The sequence below is a fragment of the Tympanuchus pallidicinctus genome, unplaced genomic scaffold, assembly GCF_026119805.1.
Source record: "Tympanuchus pallidicinctus isolate F22 unplaced genomic scaffold, pur_lepc_1.0 scaffold22, whole genome shotgun sequence".
Taxonomy (NCBI): Eukaryota; Metazoa; Chordata; class Aves; order Galliformes; family Phasianidae; genus Tympanuchus; species Tympanuchus pallidicinctus.
In genome coordinates this window covers 33,090,208-33,107,571 of record NW_026294739.1, presented here as the reverse complement: position 1 = coordinate 33,107,571, position 17,364 = coordinate 33,090,208, and the positions used below count along the sequence as shown (strand labels likewise).

Sequence of the window (17,364 nt, the reverse complement as noted above, 5' to 3'; positions counted from 1 at the left end):
TCAGTAAGTTTTGTCTGTCTACGGATTGCTCCTCTTAGTGAATACGATTTTTTTCAGAAGACATGCTGATTGCATGGTCTCAGTATTTAGAGCTGAGCTGTGTAATGATGGAGTAGGAGCACTCCATGACCCTGGAATGTAAATTGCAGCTTAGAACGTTCCAAAAACTGATTTATCTCAGAAAACACGTCCCTACTCTTCTAAGCATTTGGTTAAATAACTTGTTTCCAGCAGCTCTTTGGTTGCTATTAGAATTCTGAAATAGAGGTGGGTTCATACCACAGACTTTCTCAGTTTCTCACAATTGTATTAATCAGAGGGTTTGGTTTCCTGCATTGTAGAGATTGAGCAATAACAGGCTGGGAATCAGTAACTCATGCACTCAGAAAAAGGGATCCGCAGAGGCAGATGTTTGGTTGGCATCAGTAACCTTAGAAGACCAAATTCAGTGAACTGGTGCTCAGGACATGGCACTGTCTCTGAGGAAGCATTTCTTACCAGATGCTCAAGGATTTGCATCAGTGTGCTGTGCCTAAAATACTGAAGCTGAAAGCAACTGATGTTATCTCTGCATCAAATCTCTCTCTTTGTTTTCCAGAACTCTGTGCTTCAGGCTTTCTGCATTTTCGCAGATAAACCAGCCAGGTGAAGCAAACAATGACTGCATTGAAAACAGGCATTGAAAGGCAGAGCTGGAGTTTTCCCAGTTTTTGTCCCACAGAAGTCAAGGTGAGAGAGAGGTCAGAATTGGAATAGGCTTACCACAGACACACGGTAGTATGCGTAGATACATACACATATACGATGGTGTATATATAAATGTACATGTACACGTTATGTGCCGTGTTTCTTTCGTGTTTGTGTAATTCTGCTCGCTCAGTCAGGCCTGTCCTTGCCCTCCCTCATCTTAAAAAAAAAAAAAAAAGTGAATATATGAAATTCCAGTCCTTGTTTTAGTCCCTATATTTCTCTTTGGCCAGTAGGAAGGGGTCTCAATTTGGGAAATTCATTTCCTGCCGTGACTTGTGTTGATGCAGTTGTACACTGAAGATCTGAATCTCATTAGCCTTTGTAGGAACAATACTACTCTGTGGGAAGTGAACTTTTTATTTTTCTTGTGACTACAAACACTGCGGCTGCAGTATGGTAACAGGTGCTTCAGAAGCAGTTTTTGTCCCAGACAGACAGGGAGGCTTATCAACAAAAGCACATCAGGATGATACAGTGTGAAGAGAGAAGTATGCTTCCAACACGTGCTGTTTGTCAGGTAGATTCTTGAATTCTGGGCAGATCACATAGTTGTTCATTGCTCCTTCAGTTGTTGGCTTGGAATATTAAATATTCATGTTTCATATTAAATATTTTGCTGAGAGCAAAAAAAGATTTTGTCAGCATCCCTGGCAGTCTGTAACTTTACAGTTGTCGAGTTCTTCATTTTTGAAGATTGTAGCTCTGTAGTAAGGGAATGTCCAGGTACAGTAGGGACGTTTTAGGTGAGGAGAGAGAAAAAGGTCTCTTAAACTGAGTTTTGTTTCTCACTCAGTTCTCTGCAAAGCCATATTTGTCAAAAGAAAGAAAAGAAATGGCAAAAACAGGCATGGGAGCACAGTGGTAATGGTGATGTCTGTGTCATTGAAGACTGTTAAAATTTACCAGATGTAGGAGTTTTTCAAACTGTAAGGTTTTGAGACTAAAGACTGCAAGGACTTCTCTTAAACAAAAGAAGCCCTTCTGCATTTTATGACAGAAGAATTGAAAGGTGACCAGACAGGAATGGCAAGGAACAAGTGCCCGAAGTTTTCCTAACCAAGAAATCTACAGAGTGATACCAAATGGTACCAAAAGTGCTATGCAAATTCAATGGAAGTTTATAATACAATTGGCTACAGGTGCAGCATTTCACTGCTTCAAGAGTTATATGGGTTAACTAGAGCTTTATCATATTTAAAATGATACATTGTAGTTTCAGTGAGATGTGATAAATAATGTAAGGTTAGACATGGGCAAAATTATCACCACTTGTTCCAGATAATGCCTTGTCTTTGTCTGAAACCCCAAGGTAAAAATCAGTTTATTTAAGGACTGTATGCATCATCTCCTTTGTTGCTGTTGTTTGTTCATTCCTGAGAATATTAAAATAAGCTTTGTAAACTTTGTAAAAGCTTAACCTGTACTCTGTGCATCTGTTTCCTGAAATGATACATAGCTGTGTGCTGCTAGGATGGATATTAGGATGAATGTTATTCCCATTGACCCAAGATAAGTTAGCAGTGAAGTCATTTGTCTCTTGCCCTGTTTTGAATAGTAAATACGTAGTCTATTTAATATTGTTTTGAACTTCTTTTATATTCTTTCCTTTTTTATTTTTATTTTTTTAATTTGTAGAAGAATCGAAATTTTGTTTTCTACACTTGTACATGGATTATGCTGGTTTCAGTCTCTAGTAGCAGTAACTTAACTAATTAGTAATTACTAATTACTAACTAGTAGCAGTAACTTAAAACTAATCAATAATAACTTACCTATTTGAGGGACTGCTGTTAAAGAGTACAGAACATTACAAAGGGTTTGGGAAGTAATGTTGGTGGTTCCTCCTTGATGAGCTAATTAAAAAATAGATGCTGAAAACGTATTAGAAAATAAAACCCGATCTCCATCAGAGGTTAGGAGCCCAAATTCAGCTTTATGTGTACTGGCTTTGAGCTTTCATTTTAAAATGCTGTTTTGTTTTTTTCACCACTCAAATATTGAAAAATATATATATATTAATTTTTCAAACATAAACTTTTCAAACCTACACAAATTTTAGTTGCATTACCAAAAGTCACTTGCATCAGCTACAGATAGTAACAGTCACCTGCTTCAACAAATGCAAATTGGAGACATAGTTTACCATGGAAAGGAAATGCCACTATAATGCGAAAGTATTTCTAATCTGTTAAGAGCTTTAAAGGCAAAAAAAACCTCCGCGATTTGATTACCCGATCTCTTTGAACTTAGACAAAACACTCAAAAGATTTTCTGTTAACATTGTGCAAAAAAAAAAAAACCAAAAGTTTACTTAAGCATGTGCATCCAAATCCCTCAGACTTGACTATTTAGCAGCAATTATTTCCCAAACAAAAAGAAAAAGCAACTGTGCTAACAACTCATTTTGCACTCTGTGCTCTAGGATAACTGCCTACTAATTAGTAACGATGAGGAAAGGTAATGCACGTAGATAAATGCCTGTGGTTCCACCGAGTTGTTTTTGAGCCAATCCCAGACCTCAATAACTGAGTGCCCTCTATTTGCATACAACTGGGTAAATATTTCCTATGGAAAGCTGAAACCACATGAAACTGGGGAAGTTTCACTTTGGAAGAAACCAGTTCTGTGCGTACAAACAAACACAAAGGCTGGATTACAGAGTGCACCACTAAGCTTAAAGAAGTCTTATCCGTGAGTCCCTTAAGCTGTGTTGTGATTTAGTTCGAAGGAATTCAATAAACTGGTGGTCTCGGCTGGCAGAAGTTCTGAATGGAGCCTGGCGCTGCTTCACAGAATGAAGCACCGTGGATCTTTCGTGTGAACGTGTTAATTTTTTTTTTTCTAATTATAAGACGTTGAGTGAATCTGAGTCTGGCAGAAAACTGGAAGGTGGAGAAATGAAATGAATCACAACTGCCATATGAGTACAGGTAGTGGGGAACGCAAAATTAGAACGTCGGTTTGGAACGCTTGGTTCGTAACTGACAGGTATTTATTCTGATACAAAATGTGTTGAATGGAAGCTTCCCTTGTGAGGTGCCTCTCACAGAGGTGTGAATGCAAAGCATATGCCTTTATCTAGCGGTATCAATTGCCAAAGTCACCGCGCAGAGCGCTGCCTCTGAGCTTCCACACAGCGTCCCGCTCGGGAAATTCCTTTTGGCCTCAGTGGGGACCCCGCGTGGCCGAGGCCGGCCTCGCGGCAGCCGGCCCAGTAACTCACGTGACCGCGCGCTGTCCCGCGCGAGCCGCCGTCGCGGCAAGATGGCGGCGGACTCTAGCGACGGCGAGGAGGATCTGGTGAACTACGGGACGGCGCTGCAGCCCCTGCAGGAAGGTAAGGGAGCCCGGCCAGCTCGCCTGGACTCTTCCGCCTTTTTGGCCCGCGCTGTGGTGAGGGTGTCCGGGTGTCCCGGAGGAGCGGCCTGCCGAAATAAAGCAGCCCGGCCCAGGGCTGGGAGCGGCCGTGCTGCCCGCGCAGAGCCCGTGTCCCGGCCTGAGTCTGTCCCTTACTCAGGCCTTTACCATAACTTGTAAGCCGTTTGCGCTTCCGTGGCCGTGTTCTACGCTTGTATTCGAGGCACAGACTGAGCTTGCCCGAGCGCCTGTGCACAGCTGTGGGCTCAGAGCCTCTACCTCTTAACTAACGTTACTGCCGGGCTGCGGGCCGAGCTGCAGGGAGCTTGCGTGTGGAAAAACCTCCGACTGCGTTTGGAGTTCCAGGAGTTCTGTGCCACCTGGGACGTTCTTAAGCTAACAGCCAACCAGTGGAGCCTGGGAGCTGTCTGCCTGACGGTAAAGAGAGGTTTTGTTGCCTATCAGGGGCTGGAAAGCAGGAGCTGCTGTGTGAAGGGAGGACTTTCTTTAACAGGATCTGAGAGTGACAGTTTTGGTGGACCTTAGAGAAACAGCAGTATTACACGTTATTTTTTGCCAAGGCAGGAACTCCTCAGTTCTCAGTAAATGGTGATAATGGTGTCACGTGCCTGATTGAGATTATATGAGAGGAGAATTGGGCCTTGTGAGTGTGTGAGTTTGTTATCAGCACAAAGCCTTCATCCTTCAGAAGGTTCGGTGTGGGCTTCACTAGTTTCTCTTTATGAATGGAATGTGTTTCAAGCATTATGTTTTGTCAGTGGAATAACTGATTCTGTTGAAAATTTGTAGTAGTAGGATTTTTTTGCTCTTATATAAAAACTTTATATAAAAAAGTTGCATAGTTAACTTGTCAATATTAAGGAGAATCTGGGTGGTATTTAAAGCTTTCTAGTGGTTTGTAAATCGTTCTGAAGTGTCTGTTACAAACAGGGGAAACGTTTACAGATCAGAAGTATTGTTAAGCAGACTGGTAATCTATTAGTCTGATTGTAGAAAAAGGAACGTGCACAGAACTAGTAAGAATTTAGGTTTTCTATTTGAACACTTGATGCTTTTTCTGTCAGCGTATGTTAACAGCGTGCACAAATACATAAAGTAGAGAGGGAGTAAGTGATGCTGATGCTTTCTACTTCAGGATAGGTACTATTCAGTCCTGTTCTTAATTGCAAGGGAAGAAATGGCTTCTGGGCCAAGCAGAGATTCCGTTCTTTATGTGGTGTTATGACTTGCTTTCTGATTTATCTCCTTGTAGGTGAACGAATTAAGAAGCCAGTTCCTCTTCAAGAGCAGACTGTTAAAGATGCAAAGGGGAGATATCAGCGTTTTCATGGAGCATTTACTGGTGGCTTCTCTGCTGGTTACTTTAACACTGTTGGCACTAAGGAAGGTGAGATACTTCTCTGTCATCTAGGAGGCGTTGCTTGATGACTGTAATGTCAGCGAAACATCAGTGAAAAGAAATGTTATTAATCATTTTTTCCCCTGCTGTTTGTTGTTATGTAAATAATTGGAACATAATTTTTGGAGATATTTAAACTTTGCTTCTCAGACTGCAGCTACGTGAATGTTCTCTTGATGTATCCTTTAGGTGTAAGATTCAAATGTTTGAATTGTTTTCAGATGCTATGTTGTAGTTTGCAGTCCCTTACTTTAGATGTCCCTTACTTTGCCTTATTTAAAGGATGGACGCCCTCAGCTTTTATATCATCACGGCAGAAGAGAGCAGACAGAACTGTTCTTGGACCAGAAGACTTCATGGATGAAGAGGTAAATGTGGAAAGAAATAAATCCCTTTTGGAAGTTGTGGCCATGATTGTAAGTTTTTCAGGCCATGAAAAAAGAATTTAAACAGCAAAAATTGTGGTAACCTTAAAATTATTTCATGTATATGTTGTTATACTTCTAGATTCTATAGGATATTTAACAGATTCACTTAGGAAGTTCATATAATCTCAATATTTTAAAAAAAAACCAATATTTTTCATTTCCTCTTATCAGGAAATCCAAATACTTTCAAAGCTGTTTTAAGTATGACCATTCAAGTTGCACAGAAATCAACCATATAAATGTCTTAAAATGTTGCCAATTAAAGGTTGCACCCTGTTTTCTTTCCTTTATTGTTACAGTACGTATTTTGAGGAAAACATTTTCTAATGTAATTTTTCTGTTTTGCCTGTCTTTTCTAGGATCTTAGTGAATTTGGAATAGCCCCAAAAGATATTACAACCACAGATGATTTTGCATCCAAAGCTAAGGACAGAATAAAAGAGAAAGCTAGACAGATTGCAGGAGTAGTTGCTGCCATTCCTGGAACTAGTGCGTTTGATGATTTAATAGGACCGTCAAAGTAAGTAGGTTTAAATAAAAGTTAGCTTAGAAATTCCTTTTGCATACGAGTGCATTGATAAGAGAAGCAATTGACCAGAGTAACTCATGAAAGAGGCTGCAAGATCTGCAGTGTTACCTTTCCAGTGAGGCCTCCTTGTGGATGTTGTTGCATGTGCAGACTTGTGCCAGGCACATGCCTACAACCGATGCAGCATATATGCAAACGTTGATGCATTCAGGTTTTAATTGGAAGTATGGTACAAGAGCAAACTTTCAATTGGTTTGATTTGCTGTTAGATTTCAAGGAATGTTGGAATTGCGACTCCAGTTTTTTATTTTTGCTTTATTTTGTTTCTTCTTAGAATAACAATTGGGGTTGAACTGTTGCGAAAAATGGGCTGGAAAGAAGGACAAGGAATTGGACCACGAGTCAAGAGAAAGCCACGTAGGCAGAAGCCCGGTAAGTTCACTGAGGTGCCTGAACTCAGTTGTAGAAAGCTAGCATTCACACACCCATTAGAAAGCTCATCTTATTCCTTCCTTTTATTTAATCTGTTTATTTAATCTTAGAGAAATTTAGTAGCGAGCTTTATTTTAGTTTATTTAAAATACTTTAAATTAACACTACTGCTGTTGTGTCTGTTACAGATCCTGATGTGAAAATATATGGCTGTGCATTACCACCCGGGCTGTCGGAAGGTTCCGAGGTATTGTGCAGACACAAGTTATTTATTAACTTATATATAAATAACTTATGTGTGTTAACACCCTTTATAAGAAGCTTTTTATATTTTTAAGTATTTTAAGTTAAACTTTAACACACAGTTGAAAGTTTTGTTAAAGTGTTCATAAATATTTACTGCATTTATTATGGAAAATGTAACTACATTTATTCTTTTGTTAGTTGATCAAGTGTTGTTCATTGATAATTTAATATATAGTTACAGAAACTCGGACTTGCCTCGTCTCATATTAACTAGATGTTGTAACAGCCACATATACAAAACTTTGTTGTTGTTCTTACATACTTTTATTTTGTACAAGGATGAAGAGGATGAATACCAGCCAGAAAATGTGACGTTTGCACCAAAAGATGTAATGCCTGTAGATTTGACTCCAAAAGAGAATGTCCACGGACTTGGCTATAAGGGTTTGGACCCCTCACAAGCTTTGTTTGGTGCATCTGGAAGAGAGCACCTTAATCTGTTTGCAGCTGATTCTGAAGATTCCAGTAATTTAATCGGTGATGTGAGAAACAATAGACAAAGAAAACTAGGAATCACAGGCCAGGTAAGATATTGTTTCAGGTATTTTATTAGTAGTGTGATAAAATCTAAAATGTAGTGAGAGTGGGACCTAATCATTGTAAACTTACTGTAAGAAAGCATAACTATGGGTTGAAAACAGGTTTAGGAGTCTGCCTTCTTCCTGTTGTTTAACTTGTCCATATCTTCATATTAAACAAAGCCTTATATCTCTTAACTGTTTTCTTTTGTCAGTGTTTTAAAAGGCAGTAGGGTGAAAATAGCTGGCTGACTGATTGAACTGAGAAAATTCTTGTGTTACTTTGACTAAAGAAAGTTGATATTGAATATGATTTTAGGGTTTTTTTTTTTCTTCTTCAATTTTACTGAATTCTTTCAGTGGTGTTGAATCTGTCAGGGGTTTTACTTTCTTCTGTTGTATTTGTAGTTCTTATGTAGAAAGAGCTTGGTCAGTTTATATAATTTTGAGAATTACACTTCATTAATTTTCATGCCTTTTTTCCCCCTCAGTAATTTAACTGCATTTAATCAGACTCAAATCTGACCACTAGAATTAGGCTGCTGTCCTTGCCTCGTGCAGACCCAGCTTATTGTTCGTCCTTCTGAAGGGGCTGAAACAAGTAGAATATTTTTGCTTCCTCCCCCACGCCTCTCATCCCCCAGTTGGGACCACTTGTTTTTTTGTGTGGAGTACATTTTTTCCCAATATGCATTGGGCATCTTACATACTGTAGATGGTAAGGTACTGACATAGATGCGTTCCAACAAGTGACTTAAAATGCTATTTTCACATTTTTGAGTTCTCATTGCTTTTGTTTGAAATATATTGTAGGCTTTTGGTGTAGGAGCTTTAGAGGAGGAAGATGATGATATTTATGCAACTGAAACACTGTCAAAATACGATACGGTTCTAAAAGATGAAGAACCTGGAGATGGCTTGTATGGCTGGACAGCACCTAAGGAGTATAGATCGAAAAAAAGTAAGAATTGTAGTTCTGTGGGGTTAGTGTGATTTGTATTTAAAACATACCCATCTTTGCCAAAGCTTCTAGTAGATTGCTATCTTCTAGCTGTGATATCTGTAGCTTCATCCTAGACTTCTTGGAATATCTGTGTGTTCTAATTCTGGAAATAATTATTTTAATTTTCCACTAATGCCAATTTAGATTAAGTGTGCAAATTACATTTTGAGAAGGGACTATATGTGTGCTGCTCATGAAACACAGCATTCAATTGCATTGAAGAAAGAGATTATTATGAAGTAGGGCTGCAAATATGACCCAGTACTTGTAAATAGATTTTTTTTAGATAGACTTGCTTATTTTCAGATGACAATATTTGTAAACTTTTATCTTGATAATGCTGTATTTGTAGTGAAGCTTTTAAGTGCATGGAATGCTTGTGATTTCTAAAGCAACTCCTAATGTTTGCTGTGTGCAGTTAATTGCACTTATGATATTAGACGTGCGAGTGCTGTTGTCTCCCTTGTAGCCACATTCAATTACTTTCCATGAAATGTTCTGCAAAATGTAAAATATTCAAGGAAGAAGTGTTTTTACAAAATGTGTGTATTTTGAATATTGACCAGCTCTGTGATTATTTTTGCAGAGTCTGAAACAGAAGTGAAATATATAGGCAAAATCTTGGATGGCTTTTCCTTGGCATCAAAGCCATCAGCTCCAAACAAGGTAAGCATATAATGACATTTTTGCAGTAAGAACAACATTCAAAGCAAAATTGACATGTAATGAAATGTATGGATTTTACTGTGGTGTGATACTTTAAGTTCTTCAAAATGGAACTTCTAATAAGCAGTAAAGATTTCTGACTAAACAAAAATGTCAAACTATTGGATAAATTTAAATTTTGCCCATGTTCAGACTTTGAACAAATGCATTCACTGTTATTTTGCATGAAGTTGGAAGAATAATTTGATTTAACTTCACAATAAAAATGTACATCTGGTTTTACATCTTTCAGCTGTAATGTCCATTTTTTTGTAAAAATCAGGCTGCACACTTTGTCTCCTTCATTGTTTTTGGTGACAAGCTAGTTTGTCAACCTGATTCTTTGCTTTGTATCTTGTATGCCATGAGTGTTTCCATAAATTGGAATGATTATCAGAGTTGTGTGACAAGGTCCTTTTGCTGATGCAGAAAGGAGGAACATTTGTATGGTATAGAAAATTGCATTCTATAAGAGGCAGAGGGGTAATCTTTGAAGTCATAGCTTGCATGAAGAATGGAGAAAAAGAACTCTGATGAAAGACAGGAAAATACATTAAGCACAGAAGTACACAACAGTTTAATTGACCAAATCATATGAGACTTCTGTTTTTAAAAATATAATCAGAAGCACATGTTCTCAAACAAAGCAATGATATTAAGACTGCTGAATTTTTGCTGCTGCTTGATGTGCACGTTTTTCTATTTTGCATAACTAATGTGTACTGACAACAACAGTTTGTTCCAGAAGTTTGTATTACAGTGCCACTCAGTGATTCAGTCTGAAAGAATGTGGTATCTCTTTCTACTGTTACTTGTAAACTGAGGAGTTTTGAGTTTGAGGTTACATTTCTCAATCCCATTTCTAAAAGTTTAATACCAAGTTTTATCTCGCTCTTGTGGTTGTTTTGTTTTGTTTTCCACTACTCTGTAAAGATTTATCTGCCACCTCATCTGCCACGAAATTACAGACCAGTCCATTACTTTCGGCCTGTAATAGCAGCTGGGAATGAGAACTGCCATTTGCAAAAGCTGTTAGAAGAATCAACTGGAAAACTGGGGAGTGACGCCGCACAACAGGGCAGGCACGCATTGAATGCGTCTCAGAGGAGGGAACAACTAGGAGAGACTGTTCTGAAAGGTATTGATACATACAGTTGTGCCTTTCCTGCTTCTTTAGCTCCACAATTTGTTCCTATAGCAGTAAAAATTTGGTCCAGGCTTGAACATTGTTAAAATGTACAAGTTACATTAGACTTGTGTTATATACAATAATAAAAGTTATGAAGCAATATAAATATGTGCAAATAGCCTAAAAGATGAAGCAGTGACTAATAGTATCCATCTGCTATTTCTGCCATTATATTGTGTTGCAAAGAGCATTTTCTGTGTATACACAGGCTTTCTACTCCACTGAAGTGTCAGAAATAGTTGAACTAATTCTTCCTTTTTGCTTATCTCTCACTTCTACTTCTGGTTCATAGGTCCAGCTCCTTCTGTTTTGGAATACCTGTCTGAAAAAGACAGAGAAAGACTCAAAGAAGTAAAACAAGCATCTGAACAACAAATGAAAGCAAAAATGTTGCCTCAGCAGCCCCGAAATAGCAGATTCCAGCCAGCTTCCCCAAACGATGCTTCTCATAAATGGCAAATGTTGTTGGGGGGACAAATGTTAGCAAATGCTGGTTCTAGTGACTTCAAGCCATTTGCAAGAGATCCAGAAAAACAAAAAAGATATGAAAGTTTTGTAAAAAGCCTTAAACAAGGAGAAAAAGGTAACTGAAGGGAGAAATCCTGACACTTTTAATTTTCTCTGAAAGAGTATTTTTTGTTTTTGCTTTTTCTATGTTTTAATTATTTGATGAAGCTTTGAATTTAAACACCTATTAAATAAATGAAGTATTAAAAAGCAACAAGTAAAGAGTCAGCATAACAAGTAAAACTGTTTAAAACATCTATCTTGCATTTAGCAAATCATTCTTGCTGTTGTGAAAAACTCTCTACTTGTCAAGGAAAAATACAGTTGAGATTAATACTATCTTTAAAATAAATATTCATGAAATACTTGCAGGGTTGATTGCCATTTTTTTTTTTTTTTTCTTTTTCTTGAAAAGCATCAAACTTAGGTAAGGTTTCATGCCTTCAGTATTTACTTCTTTACCTTACAGCAGATATGTTGGAGCGCTACTTAGACCCAAGCATGACTGAATGGGAGCGAGGGAGAGAACAGGAGGAGTTCTTCCGTGCAGCGATGTTCTACAAGTCCTCCAACTCGGCGCTGGCATCCAGGTTTACCCGGGCCAAATATGAAGATGATGCTGACAAAGTTGAAGTTCCCCGGGACCAGGAGGTATATGTTGTCACAGTGCTTCAGTACTTCGGAGCTACGTTTATTACTTTAACGCTGCTTTACAAAAGTATTTTTCTTTAAAACTCTTTTGTCATTATGTCAGTAATGCTTTGTTTCCTGTTAAGTAAACTTTGAAAAGACTTGATGCATGTAAAGCAGTGATCTGTTAAACTGTGCTGAAATGTTTATCTGTCATGTTAATATGACAACAGTAATAGTTACTTCACCAAGTTGTTAGTTATCTAGCAGACCGTGTTTGACTTTTTCAGAATGATATTGATGATAAGGAATCTGCTGTGAAGATGAAGATGTTTGGCAAACTCACAAGAGACAAGTTTGAATGGCACCCTGAAAAGCTGTTGTGCAAAAGATTTAATGTTCCTGATCCATATCCTGAGTAAGATGATTAATTAAGAAATTCTTAAATTTTTGAACACTCCTTGGGAATCCTGAGTTTTTATATTAATGTGGAAAAAATCTGGCTTGATGTTTTCTTTTTGTATTACAATAGATGTATGATAGACTCTCCTAATGTTTTAATTGGCCTTATGAAGCATAGTAAAATAGCTTCTGACAAAATAATATTTTAAGTATTACTGTAGTTTGTTGTAGTTAATTTGTGCATGGAAAACAGTGTTCAAAAAAAAAAAATTATTTCCCTGCAGGTCTTCCATTGTTGGTTTACCAAAAGTGAAGAGGGACAAGTATTCTGTATTTAATTTCTTAACTCTGTCTGAGCCTACTACATCTGTTACACAGGAAACAAATGAAAGAAAACAAGAGAATAACAGTGTGAGCAGTAAGTCAATTTTTTTTTTTTTTTTTTTTTTTTTTTAATTACATAGCTGTGAAGTAATGAAAATGAAATGAAAATGGTTGTCTTTGTTACGGAGAATGAATTTATCCATCTGAGATTTTTTTTCATAAAAGAAAAACCGGTATAAAAATCAAAAATAATAAATATATCCAATATATTCCATTCAAACATAAAAGCTGAAATCAGTGAGATGGTGTTAATTTATTCCACCTAGGAGACCTTTGTAGGTCAGATATTCATTAAAAAGATAGAAAAATCAAAGCAGGCTGAAGAAGCAGACTAAATTAAAATCAAGTAGGTCATGCAATGCAGTAGAATTTGACATGTGAGTGATTTGAATGTTTGGGACTTTCTTAGAACCAAAGAAACCTTCAAGATGGGATGTATCAGATAAAGAGAAGGAGAAAAAAGATTCTATCAGTGAATTCATTAGTCTTGCCAGATCAAAAGCTGATCTTCTGCAGAAGCCAGCAGTGCCAACAACAGAAGAAAGTGGAACAAAGGCAGCTGAAACACTTCCCAGCGAGGTGAGTTCTTAGTGGTGTTGGAATATAAAGGAGAATGACTGTAAACCTTGGAAATAATGTTGTGTACTGTATGAATTGGTTTAATAAAAATTAGTTTGCCAAAGGGCCAACTCAGGGTAAGGAAAAAGAAAGTGAGATTGCTTTTGGAAGAATTTTGAGGTTATAAATCTGAGATGTGAAACTTCCACAGTTTACAAGGATAGTAAGTATGGCTATATTTGAAGTAACAGCTTAGGGATAGATAAAATGTCACTCACAGTCTGGGAGTTAAGTTCAGTGCATCCACTTTGCTCACAGGCACAGGATATGTATGTGTCTTCTGCTTTGAGGAGGAGGATGCATACTTTGTAGAGACAGGTAATGTTTTTCTTTTTAATAAATTTACTCTGGTAAGTAAAGTTTGAAGTAATTAATTAGAATTTATAATAATTTGGAATCTGCTTTCAATTGTGCATGGAGCACAAATTTCAGTACTCTTTACAGGAAACTGAGCTTAGCAGTGCTCCAGTGGATTGAACTAAGAATTACTAAGATTGTAAACTTATGTGTTTGTGATGTCTTTGTTATTGTGATGAAGCTTATGTTATGTGATGTTTGATTGTTCAGTCAGTACATCCCAGCATATTTGAAATTATTATATTGCTTAACTAATCAGAGAGGGATTTTAATTTCTTCAGGTGTCTAAATGTGGTTTGTTACACTGCTTTGCAGGTAGATAATGAGAATAAGGATCAGGAACAGGAAGAAGAAAGCAGACCGTCCATGGACTTATTTAAGGCCATCTTTGTGAGTTCCTCAGATGAAAAATCTTCCTCTGAGGAGGAGAGTGATGAAGAACAGCAGCCTTCTACTTCAGTAGTAGATTCAGAAACCACTGGACAAGCTGGTCTGCTTGATAGTTCTTCATCTAACATACAAGGTAGTTCTTAATGCATGCCTATTTTTATAAGCATCTTGTAAAAGCTTCCTTTATGAATCAAGTACCTCTGGGACTGCTAGGACAGTGCTATATTCTGAACTAATTTGTAATTGTATAATAGGTCTATTTTGGTTAGAAAAAAGAAAAAGAAAAAAGAAAAGAAAACGCAAAGCAAACAAACAAAAACAAGTAGAGGCAATACGTGGAAATCATTCAGGATGTCAGCTATGCAGTTGGCCCAGGCAGTCCACGGAGATAAAGGATGCTGATCAGTTTGCTTTAACTTTCTCTGATAATTCTTGACAGAAGTATTTCCTTTCAAATAAATGAGTTTTTTGTTTTTTTCATAGACACTGTGACTGTTAAAGCTGAGCCTGGTGTTTCTTCATTGCCTTCTTCGAAGCAGGAACAGAATAATGCGGAGGAGTTTGGACCGAAGCTGCCTCCGTCTTTTTCTTCTGGTAGGTTCTGTAGACTTGTAGCGTATGAATTCTACACGTTAAAGAGAAATATCATACATACATCTTCAGTAAATGTTTGTGAAGCAGTGCCTTGCCTCTTAAGTGCCTGTGCTGTGTCAAATGTGTCCACACGCTTTGTTACCAAGCTGTGAGGGACTAGCAGGAATCTTTTTGCCTGCGCTTGCTTTGGTGTAGTTCCATAGAGGCAGGGTTTATGAACTGTAATGGAGATACAGGATGAGCATTACAATTTCCTTATTAACAGATTGAAAAGGTGTTTAGTTACAGTGGGAACATTGCAGTTTCACACCTGTTTGAAAGCTTTTTTAAAATTAGCATATTAAATTAATGTAGAATTTAAATATTAAAATGACCTGTTCATTATTGTTTGTATTTGTATTTTTTGTTTCTGCATTTGCTTTGTACTTTAGGCTCTACATGGCAACAAGAAACAGTGGTGCCAGCAATTTCTCCAGGGCCTAGCAGGAAAGAAAAACATAAAAAGAGCAGAGAGAAACACAAGACTAAGAGGGATCACAAGCATAAAAAGGAAAAGGTATTTAATTAAAATAATTGGTTTATTGGTTTTTGATCTACCAATCAAATTTTCTTGTGATTTATGCCATGCTGTAGAAAATGAATCAAATGTGTCTGAACTGGAACAACTGAGGTTTCTCGGATGATCTCAGACTAGAATTTGAAAACAGGACATTATTTAGCTAGGGTGCTGCTTTTCCCATTTGTACAATGTGAGTACAGACATTAAACATTATGTTTTATGCTGAAGATGTCAGGCATATTCTGAGAGCTGTGTATAATTCACAACTGCTATATAAACTACTAATCAGACACCTATTTTGATGAGGTTTAAGAGTTGGAAAGAGATGAGTAGTTTTGGCATTTATTTTTAATTTTTAGCTCAGGCTAGATAGTGCCAAAAAGCATTCACTGTTGAGCATTTCAATTGAATGTGGAGTCTACAGTGAAATTGACTTTTAGGGATGTTTGCTTTTTTGTTGTTTGTGCCTTTCAGAAGAAACCAGCTCTTTCAAAATGAAAATTGTAGAATGAATTGTTTTTCTTTTTACAGAAAAAGAAACACAGGAAACACAAAACCAAAGGAAAACACAAGAATAAAAAGTCAGAAAAGGACAGCAGCTCAGATACTACAGACAGTAGTGATAGCCTTAGTGATATAGATTCCACAAACCTGTCACCTAAAGAACTTCTGAGAAGGTAAATAGAAAGTTGACTGAAATACTTGTGAATTTTGCAGTATATAACTGAAACCTCATCATAGGAGTTTGCAGTTCAGTAAACTTATTCATAGCAAATATGGATCAGCAGATCTCTCTATGTTTATAAAGCCTGTTAGTTTGTTTAATGAAAGGAGGAAATGTTGCAAGTGTCTTAAGCCTCTAGAGATAAAAGGCTCTAAATACAGCTCTGTGCTAGTTAATGGGGTTTATGGTTACAGATGAATGATATTTTGAAGGAATTAAAAATTAAAGAAGTGCAGATGGTGAGTCATATTTCCGTGACTTTGTCTACAGTCTTTACTTGGAAATGTTGGAAGCAATGTTGTCTGCTCCAGAATGTTTTAAGTCAGCTTTATTTTGTTGGTAATCACCAAGAGACCAGATAGATTCACTGTATGGCTTTGATACTTGGGATGATTCTGCACTTCAGCAAGGAGCAGTGAAGCAAGGAGAATGATGCTTTTCATGTGTGTTTCTGCTAAATCTAAACTGTTGTTTATTTATATAAATAGAGAGTACAGAGAGAGAGACTTGAACACAGTGCTACCTGGGATGTAAAAATAAGAAAAAAACAGTTTGAAACTTTGTTCTGCTCCACACTTGAAATGCAATTAAAACTAACTGCATCGGGTTGAGATCATAGTCATCTTAAGCCTCTGTCATCTCATGTGGAACTGTCACTGCATTGGATTATGCTGAGCCTCCTATTAGCAGGCAGAGAGGTCTGAATGTGTTGGTTGAGGTATTGCATCCAGCTGTCCTGGCAAAATTACTGTCATCTAGCTGTTTTGTGGAGTGGAAATGTACCAACAGGAAAAGTCAGGATTCCTAAGGAGTCTGTCTTCCATTTTTTTTGAGCTGAGCTTCAATTATGTATTTGTCTTTTTGTATTAAAAAACAAGGTGGTATTTTTGATTATGTAGATAGCCAAAATGTGTTTGAGTGTATTTTACACAGAATAGTTTGACTTCATTGTACAAGCTGATAATTTGAAGTGTTTGTATTTGCTGAGCACTGAGATAAAGTGCTTCTATCCAAAGTCATTGATCTTTCTTAATTTAAGGTTTAACTTCTCAAGTAATTAAATATTCTTAATGATGTATATGACTATTTAGTTTATCCTCCTTTTCTTTCTTTCTTTTAGATTGAAACAACTGCAGTATTGAAGAGGCATCTTTCTTCATTGCTGTGTGTGGTTTTTAGATCTCAAATTTTTGATCTCCTCCATGATGGTAGATCAGTCTTGTATATATGCTTTGAAGCATTGTAGATAACGTATTCATATTGAATTTGTTTGAAAGTAAATGTTTATATGTTTATTTTGTGATGTTTCATATGTTTAAAATGTAATGATTATGGAATGTTGAAAAAGACCTCTTCTGTGTAACATAATGTTAAATACTGCAGGTTCTGTTTTAATTAATATGAAGCAAGATATTTTAATAAACCAAGTATTACAAATCATTTTTGTACAGCAAGTCATAACCTCAGACCTCTAAAACTTCAATCTCTCAAGAAGTATGGGAATGGCAGGAAGTTCTGGGGAGGTTTACATAAGGCATTAGGAAAAATTTATTTGCCACAAG

At 37.1% G+C, this 17,364-nt stretch overlaps 1 protein-coding gene across 4 annotated transcripts; it reads left to right on the top strand.

Annotated features, from left to right (window-relative positions):
- Window positions 1–3,953: 3,953 nt before the first annotated feature.
- GPATCH1 (G-patch domain containing 1) lies at window positions 3,954–17,242 on the top strand. 4 transcript variants are annotated; one of them, XM_052685830.1, is made up of 20 exons: window positions 3,954–4,087; window positions 5,381–5,515; window positions 5,810–5,895; window positions 6,315–6,475; window positions 6,819–6,916; window positions 7,105–7,163; window positions 7,501–7,746; window positions 8,554–8,701; window positions 9,330–9,409; window positions 10,382–10,586; window positions 10,930–11,220; window positions 11,614–11,795; window positions 12,065–12,192; window positions 12,461–12,594; window positions 12,970–13,139; window positions 13,851–14,058; window positions 14,409–14,519; window positions 14,951–15,075; window positions 15,610–15,755; window positions 16,923–17,242. In XM_052685830.1, the coding sequence occupies exons 1-20, from the start codon at window positions 4,015–4,017 to the stop codon at window positions 16,942–16,944; spliced, it is 2,808 nt and encodes a 935-aa protein (XP_052541790.1). In that variant the 5' UTR covers window positions 3,954–4,014; the 3' UTR covers window positions 16,945–17,242. The 4 variants fall into 4 exon arrangements, with proteins under 4 accessions (XP_052541790.1, XP_052541788.1, XP_052541787.1 ...); XM_052685828.1 differs by lacking the exon at window positions 16,923–17,242 and adding an exon at window positions 16,490–16,915 and having other exon boundaries at window positions 11,617–11,795; XM_052685827.1 differs by lacking the exon at window positions 16,923–17,242 and adding an exon at window positions 16,490–16,914.
- Window positions 17,243–17,364: the final 122 nt, after the last annotated feature.

Excerpts from the sequence above, each read along its gene's own strand:
- GPATCH1 (XM_052685827.1), top strand. The coding sequence starts at position 4,015 with ATGGCGGCGGACTCTAGCGACGGCGAGGAGGATCTGGTGAACTACGGG. Across the intron at positions 12,193-12,460 it reads GTTCCTGATCCATATCCTGA|GTCTTCCATTGTTGGTTTAC; the intron begins GTAAGATGATTA and ends ATTTCCCTGCAG. Across the intron at positions 14,059-14,408 it reads TTCTTCATCTAACATACAAG|ACACTGTGACTGTTAAAGCT; the intron begins GTAGTTCTTAAT and ends TTTTTTTCATAG.